This window comes from Talpa occidentalis, unplaced genomic scaffold (genome assembly GCF_014898055.3).
Source record: "Talpa occidentalis isolate TD23 unplaced genomic scaffold, MPIMG_talOcc4v2.1 talOcc4.8, whole genome shotgun sequence".
NCBI classification, from domain to species: Eukaryota; Metazoa; Chordata; class Mammalia; order Eulipotyphla; family Talpidae; genus Talpa; species Talpa occidentalis.
In genome coordinates this window covers 29,577,782-29,593,387 of record NW_023605194.1, presented here as the reverse complement: position 1 = coordinate 29,593,387, position 15,606 = coordinate 29,577,782, and the positions used below count along the sequence as shown (strand labels likewise).

Here is a 15,606-nt window from a genome sequence, read left to right as displayed (position 1 = left end):
GTTCTTACCGGGGGAAAAAAAAAAACACCTTTTTAAAGTCTACAATTAAATCAAAGAATCAATCTTCCAAAGAAGCTTCTAACTAAGACAGGAAAGATTTATCTTAGAGACCATCAAGAAACATGCACTAGCTGATTACTCATGCCACAAATTCTAAGTGGCTACTGAAACACTAACTCTGAAATATTATTAATTGGAGCTACTTACCAAAACTAAAACCAGAAAAACAGCCCCAGAACCACTGGGATTGTCTTCAGAATTCTGAATAGAAATTTTATAATTTACAGCATCTCTGGCAGACCCTACAACTGATTAAACACTTCTTCCTAATAAGCAGAATTAGTACTTACTTATTCTTTGGAGAATCTTTTATTATTAATTTAACTAACACTCTTTAGGGAAACAGAAAACTGTATTTCTACAAAATTAAATGTTTGTTTACTTAAATACAAAATTGAACTATCTCCTTTTTCTACATTAAAAAAAAAAAACTGTGAGAGATGCAAAGCACTTAACTACTAGTTAGTCTACTTGTACGGCAGAGAAATTTCCTTAATAATTTTTAAAATAATCAATGAATTATATTTAATAAACAGGTTCTTTACGTAACTGAATCATAGATACAAATGTTCTTTGTTCTCTCAATCCTATCCAAATACTAAAGAAATCAAAGACAAAAATTGCTTAATTATATAAATTAAAAACAAAATAATTTATAATTCATAAGAATAAGGTGCAATAGAGACTGATAATGAAGAGTCTAAATTGCAGTCCTAATATTCTGCACTAACTAACTAGAATTTCTCAAAATTTATTTTCATTCAGGCCAACAAGGATTTATTGATGGTCTGCAACACATGAGATTTTGTGAAAACGTCAACGAACAGTATAGGAAAGATCTCTGTCCCTCTGAAAGGATTAAACAAGAAATTGTAACAAAGTAGGGTGGGTGGTATCATAGGAAAAGAAGACCAAGGCGCTGTCTGGTTATACAAACCTAGAAACACCCTTAATGCCTCTCTTTGCCCACCTGCCAAAACAGTCATCACTCTCACACTGACTTGCCATTTAAAGTCTCCACAACTCCACCACTCACACTACAAAATCCCAGCCACCATCCCTATCTTTCCTGGTGCTTTGACTAGTTTTCCAGTCAGATAAACTCATGTGCTCTGCTCCCTCCCCACTTGGTTCACATGTTATAGTCAATATAAACTTGAAAATGTAAATCTGATGAGCTACATCAAATGAAATTCTTCAAACCCCTACTCATCCTTTCATACTTAATCCAAAAGTTATTTCCTGAAGAAAGGTTTTCTTTAATTATATTCTCTAATAGAGTGTGATAATGCTATGCACTTCTTATATAATAGAGGTACATAGGAATCCGAGGAGGATTCAAGTTATCAGAAACAATGATGGGTAACTTGAAGGAGGAAGGAAAGTCATGTGGAGAAGAGGAGGGCACGGAAATGAAAAATTGGCTTGCCCCTTTTCTTCTCACCCCAGGGCATATACATATTAATATTGTAGTTGCTCACTGTATATTTGAACTAAACGATAACTACCTTTCCCTTAAAACAAACTCAGCTAATATACCAATTTGGAAAAACAGATTAAAAACATGCCCTGCACAACTGGTATTTACACAGCCAAAGAGGATATGATCTAAAAAGGATACCATCTTGTTGGAATTTTAAAAGAATTCTTTTACACAGATGTTCCATGTTTGTTGCCCCACTCCTCCTTAGTATTGATAATAGAGAGTAAATGTACACAGTAACAAATATTTTCATTGATATTTTAATGTCTGAAAGCATCAAAATTATAACCTAATGATTCTTATTATATTCAAATCATCAGTTATACTCTTGTTTGCTAAAAATATAAATAAAACACAACAAATATACTAAAATATCTTGGTTTTAATAAAAATGTACATTAGATATTAAGCAGCTCAATTATTATAAATTTCAAGAAACTAGAAGTAATACCTTTGAGGCTAATATTCCATGTCACTAGAGAACTGTGAGTTTATTTTTCCACTGCCTGGCAAAACTGTCAAATGCTGTCCACAGAGAGTAGCAACATAAGCAAAGATACTCTAATCACAATGAGCACACCCATCATCTAGAGCTTGGTTTCTAAATATCATTCTCCAATAAAAGGAAGCAGATTCCTTGAAAAATAGTTGACTCTAGACATGAGCCTGGAACGGTAAGAAAATGCCCCTCCAAAAAGGTTGGGGAGTTCTTAGGAGAAAACAGAAGTCAACATGAAGAAAAGCTAGAAAAATCTAAACAGCAAAATAATTTTAAATCATAGAACAAAATAGCCACAACTCCATAGTAATAAACCAAAATTATCTTCCCAGTTTTGATAATTTTACTAGGGTTACACTATATGGTTACCTAGAAATGTTAACACAAGGTGAAGCTAGGTAAGTTGTATACAGGCATGCTCAATGCTATTTTTGCAACTTTTTTACATGTCTAAAATTGGTCCAAAACAAGGTTTTTAAAAGAAGTTATACCAAAAGGTAAATCAAAATAAGTGGCATCACTTTACCACTCAACTGTGAGGACAAAAACAGAATGTCAAACAAAAGCATGACTTTGCCCCATGAATGTACCTCCCTTCTGTACCCTGCTCATACTGCCCCACTCTCAGCAGACAACAAAGTTAAGAGGCAGACAGCAGAGGAGGACATTACACAAAACTTATTGAGAAAGAGGAGCATGTATAATAACAATTTTTTGAAAGCATGTGTTAGCAAAGAAAACTCAAATTCTATCACAGATGCCATAACTTTCAGGTGAAAAAGAAAGAAATGGAGATGGAAAGAGGAAGTGAGAGAGAGAAAAAAGGTTATACCTATTTGCCAAGAAGAGTCTTTACAATATTTTTGTTTGTGTAGATGATAGGGTACTTATTTGTGAAAATGGTTAGAATTTAAAACTTTATCAATACCTTCACAATGTGTGACTTTAGTCTTTTAAAACATTACATTGATAAATTAATCTATAAAAAGTCAAAGTCAACTTTCGCTTTTGCTTTTTATCTGAAGTATATTTTTCAAGTCTCAATACAGTCTTAGGACTTTAAGCTCACACTTTACAGAAAGGATGCCTTATATACTCCAGTTTTAATATTATTTCAGCATACCAAGAATATAACATACAAGAAATGCTCCAATGAATTAATCTAACAAAAAGGTATAAAGAATCCAGGTCACTCAGAGGAGGACAACAGTTCAATAGAATGTAAAGAAGGTTTCTGGAGTAGAACAGCCCTGAGAGTAAACCTCAGTTCTGTGATTTACTGGGTGCTGGACTCTAATCAAGTTCTACAACTTCTGTGAACTTTATTTTGACAACAAAATAACAAAAGGATCACTTAAAGTACTGTAACAGATTAATTTAGAATTATACACAAAATGGTTGGCTTAAGGCAAATCACTTCGTAAATATTAGCTCCTTCCACTCTTCTCTATTTCATTGCTAAAGAGGTGTTCTCTGATAAACATACCGATTGAAGTTAATGTCTGGATAACTAGAATACTCCGATTTCATTTTAGCATTTCGCCGTGGAAATGTGCAGAAGAAAGCATTAGCTAAAAGACTGGCGATCTGTTCCTGTGACATTGTGATGGAATGATTCATCTTCTGCTTCAGGAGTGGTATTGGCTGAGAGAGGAAACAAAAAATACAGACAAGAAGAGCAATAATTAGTTTAGCAATTTCAAAAGCAGAGGCACCAAATTGCATTTGCTAAATTAGCACAGGAATAATTTCAGGCCACTCTTGAATCCTTAAATCAACAATACTGCTGAAGTCAAGAGCAGTTTATCAAGGATGGTTGGAAAAATGACTTATTTGACAAACAGCAGATTTCTAATCAATAATAACGATAGTGAAGAGTACACAAACATTTCTTATTAGTGGAAAACAACATTTGCTTTATCAAGTAAGAAATAAAAATACATTATGTACTTTATAAACGAAGAAACAGAAAAATGCAATGCTATGCTAAATTTTGTTTTCATATTTATTAAAGACAGTTGGAGAGAGTAATTTTTCAGCTTTAGTCCTAAATAAAATAATTCAATAAGGAAGTCTTTTCCTTGAAATTCTGAATCACACTTTACAATTTCTTTGTGAAACCCAAATCTGATTTTATTAAAGCAAGTAATGGAACATGTGTACACATGTGTAAATAAAGTTATGTGTAATTTGTAAAAAAAAAAAAAATAGGCAATTCCTACATAATCATTCCAAGTCAAAGAAATAAAGAATATTTTTCTTTCAAATTTTTTATGCTGAAATGTGTTCAAGTGGTACCAAACCCAAATTCAGTATTTTTTTTTTCTTTTTTTTTTTTTTTAATAGAGGCATGATTTATTTATTAATTTATTTGTTTGTTTGTACAAGCACTGGGTACAGTCAGAAGCGCAGGAGGGTGAGAGAATTCACCAGAGCCAGAGCAGGGAGCAGAGCAGGCAGAAGGACAGAAGTACACTGCTGAGGGGAGCAGCGGGCGGCAGGGGAGGTCTGCGCGCCATGTGGGACCCTCCTCTGGTGGCCGGGGAGCAGCCGGGTATCGAACCGGTGCCGCAGAGACCGCAGGCAGCTTCGCAACCCAGTGCTCAACCACTGCGCCACCGGGGAGGCCCCCAAATTCAGTATTTTTATTTTCAGTATAATCCACAGAAGCTGAGGTTGTGTGGAATGGGTTTTATATAAACTATATGTTTTTAGACATGATGGTAAACCCAAAGACTGATTATACATCCATTAGTTAAGTTTCAAAGTGCTTCAACATATTAGAGATGCTTTTTCTTGTTCCTTTCAATAAGACCCAGAACTAAAATCCTGAATGTGTCTGCATTAATCTCAAACCAGTAGGCATCGAGAACTGTCCTGATTCTCTCTCAGGAATCATAATGAAAAAGAGGAAATGAAAGCAAAAAAAAAAAAGGCAATTCTGTGAATTCTTTTTTCTAAGTAACAGAAAATACACATCATTGCTAGAATAAGAATATGCTAGAAAAAGTTAACCTTGCATTTCAACTATTTCTCTTAGAAAAACACAAAGGTAAACAAACAAGGGAAAGGGAAAGAATATATTTTCGCTACAATATCAAAATTCTCTCTTTTTTTAGCCTTAGGAAACACCATTCCTAAGAATGAGGAAATGGAGCTCCCATTGATTTCCATTTCCCATTCCACCCATTTAATTACAACTAAGCAATGAGTTTAGGAAAGGTGACAATGTGTCAATGATTTAAAGCAATTGTTACTTGGTTTTAGTAACAAATCAGTTTTTAATTCATTTACTATTTACTAAGGTATCCACAAAAATTAATGGTGATTTTAAGTTTAAGGGACTTCTAAATACAAACATTTCTTATTTACAAATTCTATGATATTCCTCTCTTCTAATTTTCCTCTTCTTTGAGTACAGGTTAGATTTAGTGGCTAACTTCTAACAAATAGAAAAATAGCACATATGATTATGATTGCCTTCAGAAACCAGGTCAAAAAAGACATCACTACTTCTTTTCTTTCCCGGTTGCTTATTCAGGGGAAGTTAGCAACAATGACATCAGGGCAACAAATAAGCTGTGAAGGAGCCCATGGCAAGAAACTGAGGTCTCTATCAATACCCATGTAAGTGAGCCAACTTAGAAGTGGCTCTTCCAGTCTCAGTCAAATCTTCAGACGACTGCTTCCCTGATGACATCCTAACTGCAACCATAAAAGACCCTGAGCCAGAACACTCAGCTAAACTCCTGAATTTCCGCCAGGCAGAAACTCTAAGACAATAAATGTTTGTTGTTTTAAGTCACTAAATTTATAGGTAACTTGTTATGTAGCAATAAATAATTAATATACTACAAACAAAATGAAATAACATTGGTCTTTTATTTTTAAAAGTTAAAGTTCTGTGAGCTCGTTTATTATACAATATACAATTATGGGGAAAGGGGAGAAAGAAGTGGGCTATTTTGAACACAAAATGTTCTAAATCCACTAAGTTTTGAAATAATGACAATTTTTTTTAGAGAGATTGCATAAATAAAAAGAGAAAGATAAGTCTGAGTAAGCACATGTCAACAGTGTAAACTGAAGCTCCGAAATTGAATGCTGCATTTTTAATGTCCTTTTGCAGCACTCTCTCTAGCCTATAACCTCTTCCTTAGTGTAGTAAAATCATCACATGCAGTAAAATCATCACTTCTCTTCTCTAACCTGGACCATCAGAGTTTAAAGGAAATTCAACTGTGAATCTCAAGAAAGCTATTAAGGAAGACGTTATTTCCACCAACCTGTGTGCAAATATCTGGCAGACAGAGTGCAATTTTCACCATATCAGGCAAAATGGACTGATATAAATGTTGAGCTTCTGCTTCTTCAAGAACCTAAAAACCAATAAAATGTGTTATCAGTGAACAATAACGAATGAGCAAATGTTTTTTTACGAAATTAAAATATATATCTGCTTTTCATTGGATCTCAGAAGGCACATTATTAGCATAATCAGACACATGTAAATAAATGTACAAAAGTACACTAATGAAATTAAAAATATATCCAAATGTATGGAATCACCTAATGCCCTCTAAAAACAAATGATCACAAATATCAAACACTTCTCATATAAGCATTTACAATTAAATAAAACACCTGCAAATGAAAAACAGTACATGCTGCTTGGTTTTATTGATTAAAAACTGCTAGACACAAGGACTCTCAGAAGTCCAAGGAGCCATCGAGCTTTAACAGTATATTATTTGAAGAAATCACCATAAAAGTAACACTAATTATTTCAGAGCATATTCTAGGTTTCTGGCGACCGTAGAATTTTCCCTTTCTAGGTACCCACAGGACACGAAAACTACAATTCCCATGTCATAATTTGAAATAGAACAAAGACAACATTCAGTGCCCGTTTTTGCTTTTTTAATTCCCCATCTTTATAAGGCTTTAGAAAATACTTAAATCCTTTTAATCCAATTTCTCTCTAAACATCAGTATATTTCTTTAAAAGCATTAAAAATAAAGATAATAGAGGCACTACATATACAGTCAATGTTAAAGTAAACCATTTATTTACTTGAAATCACATTTAAACTAAATAATTCTAAATTATAATCCAGTCTTATCATGTCATAATTAACAAAGAAAAGAAAACTGAGGTCAAGGATACAGATACCTGGTCATCCCAGATTGAGAAGGTTAATTAGCAACGAAACCCAATCTAGAACCAAAGAGTCCATGCCTCAACTCCATGGCTCTCCCCACTTCCCTAGTGACCAACGTTTGGGATTGATGAGAATACTATTTATAAATTTCCTTTTTTTAATCAAGTGCTAAGTTGAAATAAAGGAATATTCATTGGTCTATCTGCAGCTGGATAGTGTTATGTGCAAATTTAAAAAGTAACAAAGGTAATATATATTCATTCTGTATTTAAAAGCAAACTGTAACGTTAAGAATTTTTTTAATCTAAAGCTCTAAAATTTAACCCATGCTTACTTCCCTCTCTAAATCAGGATCATGAGAAAACTAATGTTCAGAATGAACAGAAAGATATTTGCAATTAGGGAGTTTGGGGTTCAATTAATCATAGGCTTTTAGAAAACTGAGCAACTGAACAACACAAGGCAACTGTTATGCTGGGGAAAACAAAAACTGGAAAAGCATTCATGTCTCAAATATGAATGGTGTTTATTCCTACTAAAATACAGAATATTAATCTAAGTGAAATGAATATAACTATAGTGGGAAAATGGAAAAGCAGAAAAAAAAGCTATGTTACTGGTCATGGGGGAAGTGAATGATAGCTAAATCTTAATCTTTCATAATGGCAAGTTAACACTAAAAAAAAAGCTCAAATTCAACATAGTTACATGGCTGCCTCTTTCTTATAAACTCTACTAAGAATAAAACTCTTTATTTTTTTAATATTTATTTATTTATTTATACAAGCATTGGGTACAGTCAGAAGCGCGGGAGGGTGAGAGAATTCACCAGAGCCAGAGCTGAGAGCAGAACAGGCAGAAGGACCGAAGCATACTGCTGAGGGAGCAGCGGGCGTGGCAGGAGAGGTCTGCTTGCCATGTGGGACCCTCGCCTGGTGGCCAGGGATCGAACCGGTGCTGCAGAGGCTGCGGGCAGTTTTGCAGCCCAGCGCTCAACCACTGCGCCACCGGGGAAGCCCAAGAATAAAACTCTTAACTCTTCTAAGAATAAAAGCTAAATTAAAAAAAAAATACATCCACGGGTTTTCTACTTTTTTAGAGGTACATATTAAAGATGTAAGTCTTCCTGTACCTGAAAATGCATACATTAATCCATTTGTTTAAAAAAGTCAAATTCTACTTACTTGTAATGTATTTGTTATTTTTTTAAATAATTACAGATTCATGGAAAGGTGCAAATATAGTACAGAGAAGTTCAGTTTGCCCTTCACCCAGTTTCCCTTAATGGTTACATTTTATATAACTACAGCACAAGATCAACACCAGGAAATTGCTAGTGGTTAAGTGCAGTGTGTGGTTCTGTTATTTTATGATGAGTACATTTGTGTAACCACTACCAACATCAAGATATAGAAATGTTCTACTACAACAAAGATCTCCCGTTACTTGTTTATAGTCATACCCTCCTTCCTCCAACTATTCTTAACCCTGAACAATTAATCTATTTTTCATGTCTATAATTTTGTCATATTAAAGAAATAAAATCATACTTTACACATCCTTTCAAGATTGATGTTTTTTAACCCAGTCCTTGAGATCTGTGCAGTTGATGCAAGTATCAATAGTTAATCCTTGAATAGTATTCCATGGTATTAATATACCACAGTTTATTAACTATTTACCGACAGGGGCATTTTGATTATTTTCAGGTTGTAGCTATTACAAATAAAGTTGCTACTTTCAAACTATATCATTATGTCCAAAATGGATTTCTTATCAATAACATATAATGTGTTAAAATTCACTCTTAAAATCACTGTATTTTAGATGAATCTAAACCATCTGCATTTAATCAATGATATGTTAGGACAGTTATTTCAATTTTTAATTGTGATTTATCTGTCTTCTCCCTTTTCTCATGTGGGGGGAAACTTGAACATATTTTAGAATTTCATTTTCATTTATCTAAAGTGGTTTTGACAGTACAAAACAAAACAAAGCAAAAACGGACAATTATAAATGTCAGAATGGGGCGTTTGCAATTGTATGGGGGAATATAAAAATAAAATTTAATATTTAAAAAAAAAAAAAAATAAAGTATGTAGACAATACAGAAACATGCTGTAATGCAACCATCCTGCACCGGGTAGGTTCAGCACCCGTTCAAGCAGTGGTGTTGGTGTTTTAGCTTTTTCATGTTTCCTTCAGGATGGTAACAAAATATCATTTTTTAGGAAACTTCTAGGAGGAATTTATAGTAATTATTTTATATTCTTGGGACATTAAAATATAGTCACCTCTTGAGTGGATTAAATAGATTAGGAAGTAATTTTCTAAATCTAATTTGAAATACTTTAGCTTGAATATTTAATAGAATGTAAACTTTACTACCAGGCTTTTGTATTTTGTTTTGAAAATAAAATTAGAACTCATAAAAAAAAAAAAAAAATGAACAATGATGTAAAAAAAATTAAAAAATATTTACTTTAAAAAAAGTGGTTTCGAGTAATATCCCTTGAAGAGATTTTTTTTTCAACTGATCTAGGCATTATATTACATATAATCATCACTGTTTCCTGATATCAACATTTTACCAGTTCTAGTAAGCTATAGAAACTTTCCTTTAAATCCCTCACACGCCACCATTATTGACTGTTTTCAATATTTCCAAACGTACACTGACAACCACATTTAACAGTGCTATGATTTTTTAAAACACTGAAAGAGAAAATGTCAAACACAATTTAGAATACTCAAGATGCAGTCTATTATAGTTACTATATTTTTACTCTTTCTGGTGTTCTTCCTCCGTCATATTCCCATATTCCATCTTTCATCATTTCAAGAAATTTCTTTAGACTTGTTATTTTAAAGGATAAGTCTACTAATATTAAAATTCTCTTTTTTCATTCACCTGAGAATGTCATGGTTCCCTTTTTATTCCTCAAGAACAAGTTCACTAAATATAAATTCTGAGTTGACTGATCTATTGTTAGTCCTTCAAAAATACAGTTATCATTTCTTTTTAGCTCCATGTTTTCTGATGAGAACTCCACTGTCACTCAAAGGTCTTTTCCCCTATAAGCAATGTATCATTTCTCCCTTGATGCGTTCAAGTTATTTTCTTTGCTTTTTGTTTTAAAGAGTTTGACCAAATGTCTTTGCAGAGATTTCTTTCAGTTTATCCTATTTGGTGTTCACTGAGCTTCTTGAAGTTGTCAAACATTCTTTGGTCAAATGTGGGAAATTTCCAGGTATTATTTCTAGTTTTGTCACAGTTTCTTTGAGTATTTTTTCAGCCTTGCCCTCTTTCTCCTCTCTCTTTAGTACTAAAATGACAATTTTGTTATAGCCCCACAGATTTCAAACTGCTCATTTCTTGAGTCTATTTTCTTTCCATTGTTCAGACTGAATAATTCTGTTGTTCTTTTGAGCCCATCCATTATATTTTTTATATTTTTCAACAGAAAAATTTCCATTTTGGGGTAGAGGGAGTCAGTGTGATATTACAGTGGCATTGGGGCTTTGGTGGTGGGCAAGTAAAGCATGTGCACACATCAAAGTGTGAAGCTATACTCTTGAAATTATAGTTTTGTAAGTGAAAGCAAATTTTGGCTTAAAAATAACACTCAAGTCCACAGTGTATTTAAAAACAGTCACAAGAAATTTATGAAGGATTTCAAGAATGAAAAAAAATCCATTTAATTTTTCTTTATAGCTTGTTTTTTTGCTACTGTCATTTTTTTCATTTGTTTCTAGCAGCTTGTAATTGTTCACTGAAGTCTTTTTGTGGCTTAAAATCCTTCTCAGGTAATCCTAACATCTCTGTTATCTCGGGGTTGGTATCTATTGATTATCTTTTCTTATTTCAGTTGGTATTTTCTTGATTCTTAGTGATGATTTTTTAATTGAAATCTGGTTATTTGAGGTACTAGATTATGAGACTAGATCTTACTTAAATCTTGTTTAGGCATGTCTTCTATGACAGAGGAAGGGGAAGTGACCTCACACTACCGATTGAAAGTAGAAACTTAGATCTTCTACTGGACCTTAGTTCACTCTCAAGGTAGGGAGAAGAGGCATCTTGAAATTATGGGAAAAGGGTGAGGATTCAGAGTCCCCAGGAGACCTCTGCTGATATCACCCTGGGGCCACCTCTTTCCTACAGATTCTTTCAGAATTCTTTTCAGAATCTTCTTACATCGTAGATAATGTTCAGGGTCTTCAGTTGTATTTAGCAGGAGGTATAAGGAGAAGTTTCTATTCAAACATTTTTAATCAAAAAACATTTCAAGTGTCTAAATAGGCTGACAGCTTCTCCTTTGGGTACCTGTCTTGTCTTTTAAAATTGACATACAAGTAAATGCATTCATGCTTTTCTGACTGACAGAAGCTTTAAAATACCACTTATTTATCTGATGAAGTATAATTGCACTGGACTTCTTCATAACTGTCAACATTTCAAATACACATTGAATGCTACTTTGGAAACATAAATGAGAACATCATAAATGGATTATTCAAGAACATAACCAACCCAACTATTGTTTGAGATGGAATTCATAATTTAAAAACTAGCATGATCTTGTGCCTTCTTCCATATTACTAGTATCTTTATGTAAATCTTAGCTTTTAAAAATTATTTATTAATCTATAATCTATTAATCTGTGCCATACAACCAAAGTACAAGTAGTAAAATGATTTTAAAATGTAAATCATGGGCCTCCCCGGTGGCGCAGCGGTTGAGCGCTGGGTTGCGAAGCTGCCCGCAGCCTCTGCAGCGCCGGTTCGATCCCCGGCCACCGGAGGAGGGTCCCACATGGCGCGCAGACCTCTCCTGCCGCCCGCTGCTCCCCTCAGCAGTGTACTTCGGTCCTTCTGCCTGCTCTGCTCCCCGCTCTGGCTCTGGTGAATTCTCTCACCCTCCCGCGCTTCTGACTGTACCCAGTGCATGTATAAATAAATAAATAAATCTTTAAAAAAAAAAAAAAATGTAAATCATTTCTTAATTTCAAGAGGTAAGAGTCTTAAATAATAATTTAAATATATTACATATTTAATATTATACTATTTTATAATGATGATAATTGTCAGGAAAATAAGCATTTATGATGATAAAAAGGAAAATTTCATTAAATTTTTCCACAAGTGATGTCATCTATTGGATAATCTGCATAGATAATAACTTTAGCAAGTGTTTCTGTATGCATGTTGAATGTACATAATGTCTTTTTATTCTAGTTCCACAATAATTATATACACGTTTCATTCAGAATTGATCCAATGAATATGAAAGTCATAAGGCTATTTTGTCCATCTCGTCCCAATAACTATAATATCTGTTCATTCAGGTTACCAATAAACTAATATTTGAATATCTATTAGGTGGCAGATTGTGCTAGGAATACAAATAGAGAGAACCGTAAACAGACGTGATCAATGACCACACGATCTCATAACAGAAAGCCCCTCAATATGTCAGTTGTAACCTTGAGATATAATTACTGCAACCCCATCATAGTGACTGCGGCAAGGAATCGTTCTTTCTTCAGCAAATAGCAACATGGACAAACCACTAAAACAGAGTAACTGAATTTATCAAATGTCAAAATATTATGATTTCAGTATCTAGAAGCATAGACAGAAATTTGTACTTCTTTTTTTTTTTTTTTTAAGATTTATTTATTTATGCAAGCACTGGGGTAACAAGCCAGAGGCACGGGTTGGTGAGAGAATTCACCAGAGACAGAGCAGGGAGCAAAACAGGCAAAAGGACCGAAATACACTGCTGAGGGGAGCAGCGGACGAGACAGGAGAGGTCTGCTGTGCTATGTGGGTATCTCCCCGGCCTGGCTGGAAATTGAACCGGTGCTGCAGAGGCTGCAGACAGCTTCACAATGCTGCTCTCAACTGGCTGTGCCACCAGGGAGGCCCTTACTGCTGATTTTTTTAATTCAAAACTATTTCAACCCAGTTAAATTGTTCTGGGTATGGATATCAAGCACATAAAGTAGGAAAATGAGTAAAATAACCATTTTGTATCTATAAAATATCCAAGCAAGCAGCTTTGCTGAATTTTTCATTTCTCAAGTGTTTATTCAGTTCACAGCCTATATCTACATACAATTATACATTTTACAGAAGAATTTCAGTGTTGCGCTCTTCATTATGAAGATAATCTTAATTGAAATTAAAAGAATAAATATCATTATTTACTGATGATTCACATCATAGTATTCTTTAAGATAGGGAAAACTGAAAGCAATCTAGATATCTAATCACATGTGAAGGAGTAAGTAATTAATGCAAATTACACAATAGGACATTGTCAATGTATTCATAGTAGAAACCTACCTGTAGATTGCTTTCAGTTAACTTTTTTTTTTTGGTTTTTATTTTTTTATTTAAATTTTATTTTTATATTCCCCATACAATTACAACCCCCTTATTTTGACCCCAACCCTGTCAGGGCCCAGACCTGGGGCCCAGACCTTAACATCCGGGTTCTTGCCTGAAGCAGGTACTGAATGTTAGCTCCAGTGAAGGTTTCAAGTTTCCTATTGTGACGACTGAACCTTTCCCCCTGCTAGCTACTGTGGCTTGTTTGCATTGGTGGTCTCTCCTTGTTCCAGATAACGAGAGACCTCCCCCCTCTGAACCCTATATAGCATTGTACACATTCCTGAATAAATGAGACTGGCGATGATCCTGGCTTTGTCTCCACTCCTCGCTTACCCCTGTCCCATACCAAGCCCCTGCTTCCTCCCCCGGGTACCACGTTGATCTGCCCGGCTGGCCCAGACACAACCCCTCCTTTCCCCGCCCCTCACCCCCCATAGAGTGTCTCTGGTTCATAGTTGTTTGTTGATTTTAATATTTTCTTTCTTATAGTTATTCTTTTTCCTGGTCCCTTATTTAAGTTTTCTAGATTCCTGCTATAAGTGAGACCATCCAGTATTTTTCTTTTTCTTTCTGGCTTATTTCGCTGAGCATGATCCCTAAAACTAAATCTGTAGGGCCTCCCGGGTGGCGCAAGGGGTTAAGCCACAACCTATGAAGCTAGCCGCAGCCACTGCAGCACAAGGTCGATCCCCAGCCAGGGAAATACCCACATGGCCTACCAGACCCCTCCTGACTCTCCCGCTGCTCCCCTCAGCAATGCATTTCAGTCCATCAGTCTGTTCTATTCCCCACTCTGTCTCTGTTGAATCCTCTCACCACCTCCCACACCTCTGGCCTGTACCCCAGTTCTGTATACGTAAATAAATAATCTTTAAAAAAAAAAAACACACAAAACTAAATCGGTAAACTGTGCTCTAATAACTAAAGACATCCATACATGATGAAGTATATGCTGCGCACACAAAGTACTAAGTAAATATCAATTATTGAACTGTGAGTAAGTGAAATCTGCAGCTGGTAAAATCAGAAAACTAGTGTTATTTTAATAAACAGAAAATTTCTACAGATCTACTTCTTCAAGTAGTTCATAGCAAACACCTCTTAAAAAACACCACTTAAAAAGTGACCAATAACAAATGAACAAATACAATAAACATATTAAGTTACTCTATCTCATCTATTGGTATAAACTTAGAGCCTAATAAAATTCTGAAAAGTTGCTAATAACTCTTCTTTAATGAAATTCTTTCAAAAATAAATGTAAAATGTCAAGACCATTAAATTCCAGTAAATAATTTTTCAATATAAAAAGCATAGCACTTGGAATCTACAGAGAAAAAATCATTTTCCATCTTGCTATACAATCTTCCACCAACAGAAATGTTTTTTTTTTAGTCATGCACTTTTACTGTACAAAATTAACATATAGAAATAACAAAAAAAAAATCACCATTACTAACATTTTGGGTATATATCCTTCCTACTGTCTAGTGAAGTTTATATTTTGCTTTCATTTACATTAGTAAACTTTTTCCTAAGTAAATGCAACCCTACATCACCATCTTTAATAGTTAGGTGTTATTCAACTATTTGGACACATCATAATTTATTCCCCCAGTTTTCTTATGATAGGTTTATAGCTTGTCCATTTTCCACTATCATAATTACCACTGCAATGAATATCCTTGTACAAACATCTTTGGTGCATCTATTTGAAAAACTCTAAAAGTAAAAGTGCTGACTCAAAAACGCTTTTTTTTTTTTTTTTTTAAGAATTTTTATATATGCTGACCAACTGCCTTCTAGAAAGATTTTGTGAATTTATATTCTGGTACTGTGTAACAAGTACTCAAGTCCATACTTTGCTTACACTGAGTATCTCACATTGTTGTTATACTTGTAATTTGACAGGTTAAAACGACACTTCATTCTCTGCTTCTTTGATTACTAATGATGTTGAACTTTTTATTCCTTGTGTGATGAGTATTATTCTTTTCTA

The 15,606-nt window shown here is 34.3% G+C and overlaps 1 protein-coding gene across 3 annotated transcripts in view; it reads right to left on the bottom strand.

Moving 5' to 3' along the window:
* The window catches only part of PARG (poly(ADP-ribose) glycohydrolase), a 107,476-nt gene that overhangs the window by 49,829 nt on the left and 42,041 nt on the right, over positions 1-15,606 (bottom strand). For all 3 annotated transcript variants that reach the window (XM_037497458.2, XM_037497460.2, XM_037497459.2), the window contains exons 8-9: positions 6,329-6,421; positions 3,529-3,686 (exon numbers count right to left, since the gene is read on the bottom strand). In XM_037497458.2, the coding sequence (XP_037353355.1) occupies positions 3,529-3,686; positions 6,329-6,421 (251 nt within the window). The remainder of the gene's footprint in view (positions 1-3,528; positions 3,687-6,328; positions 6,422-15,606) is intronic.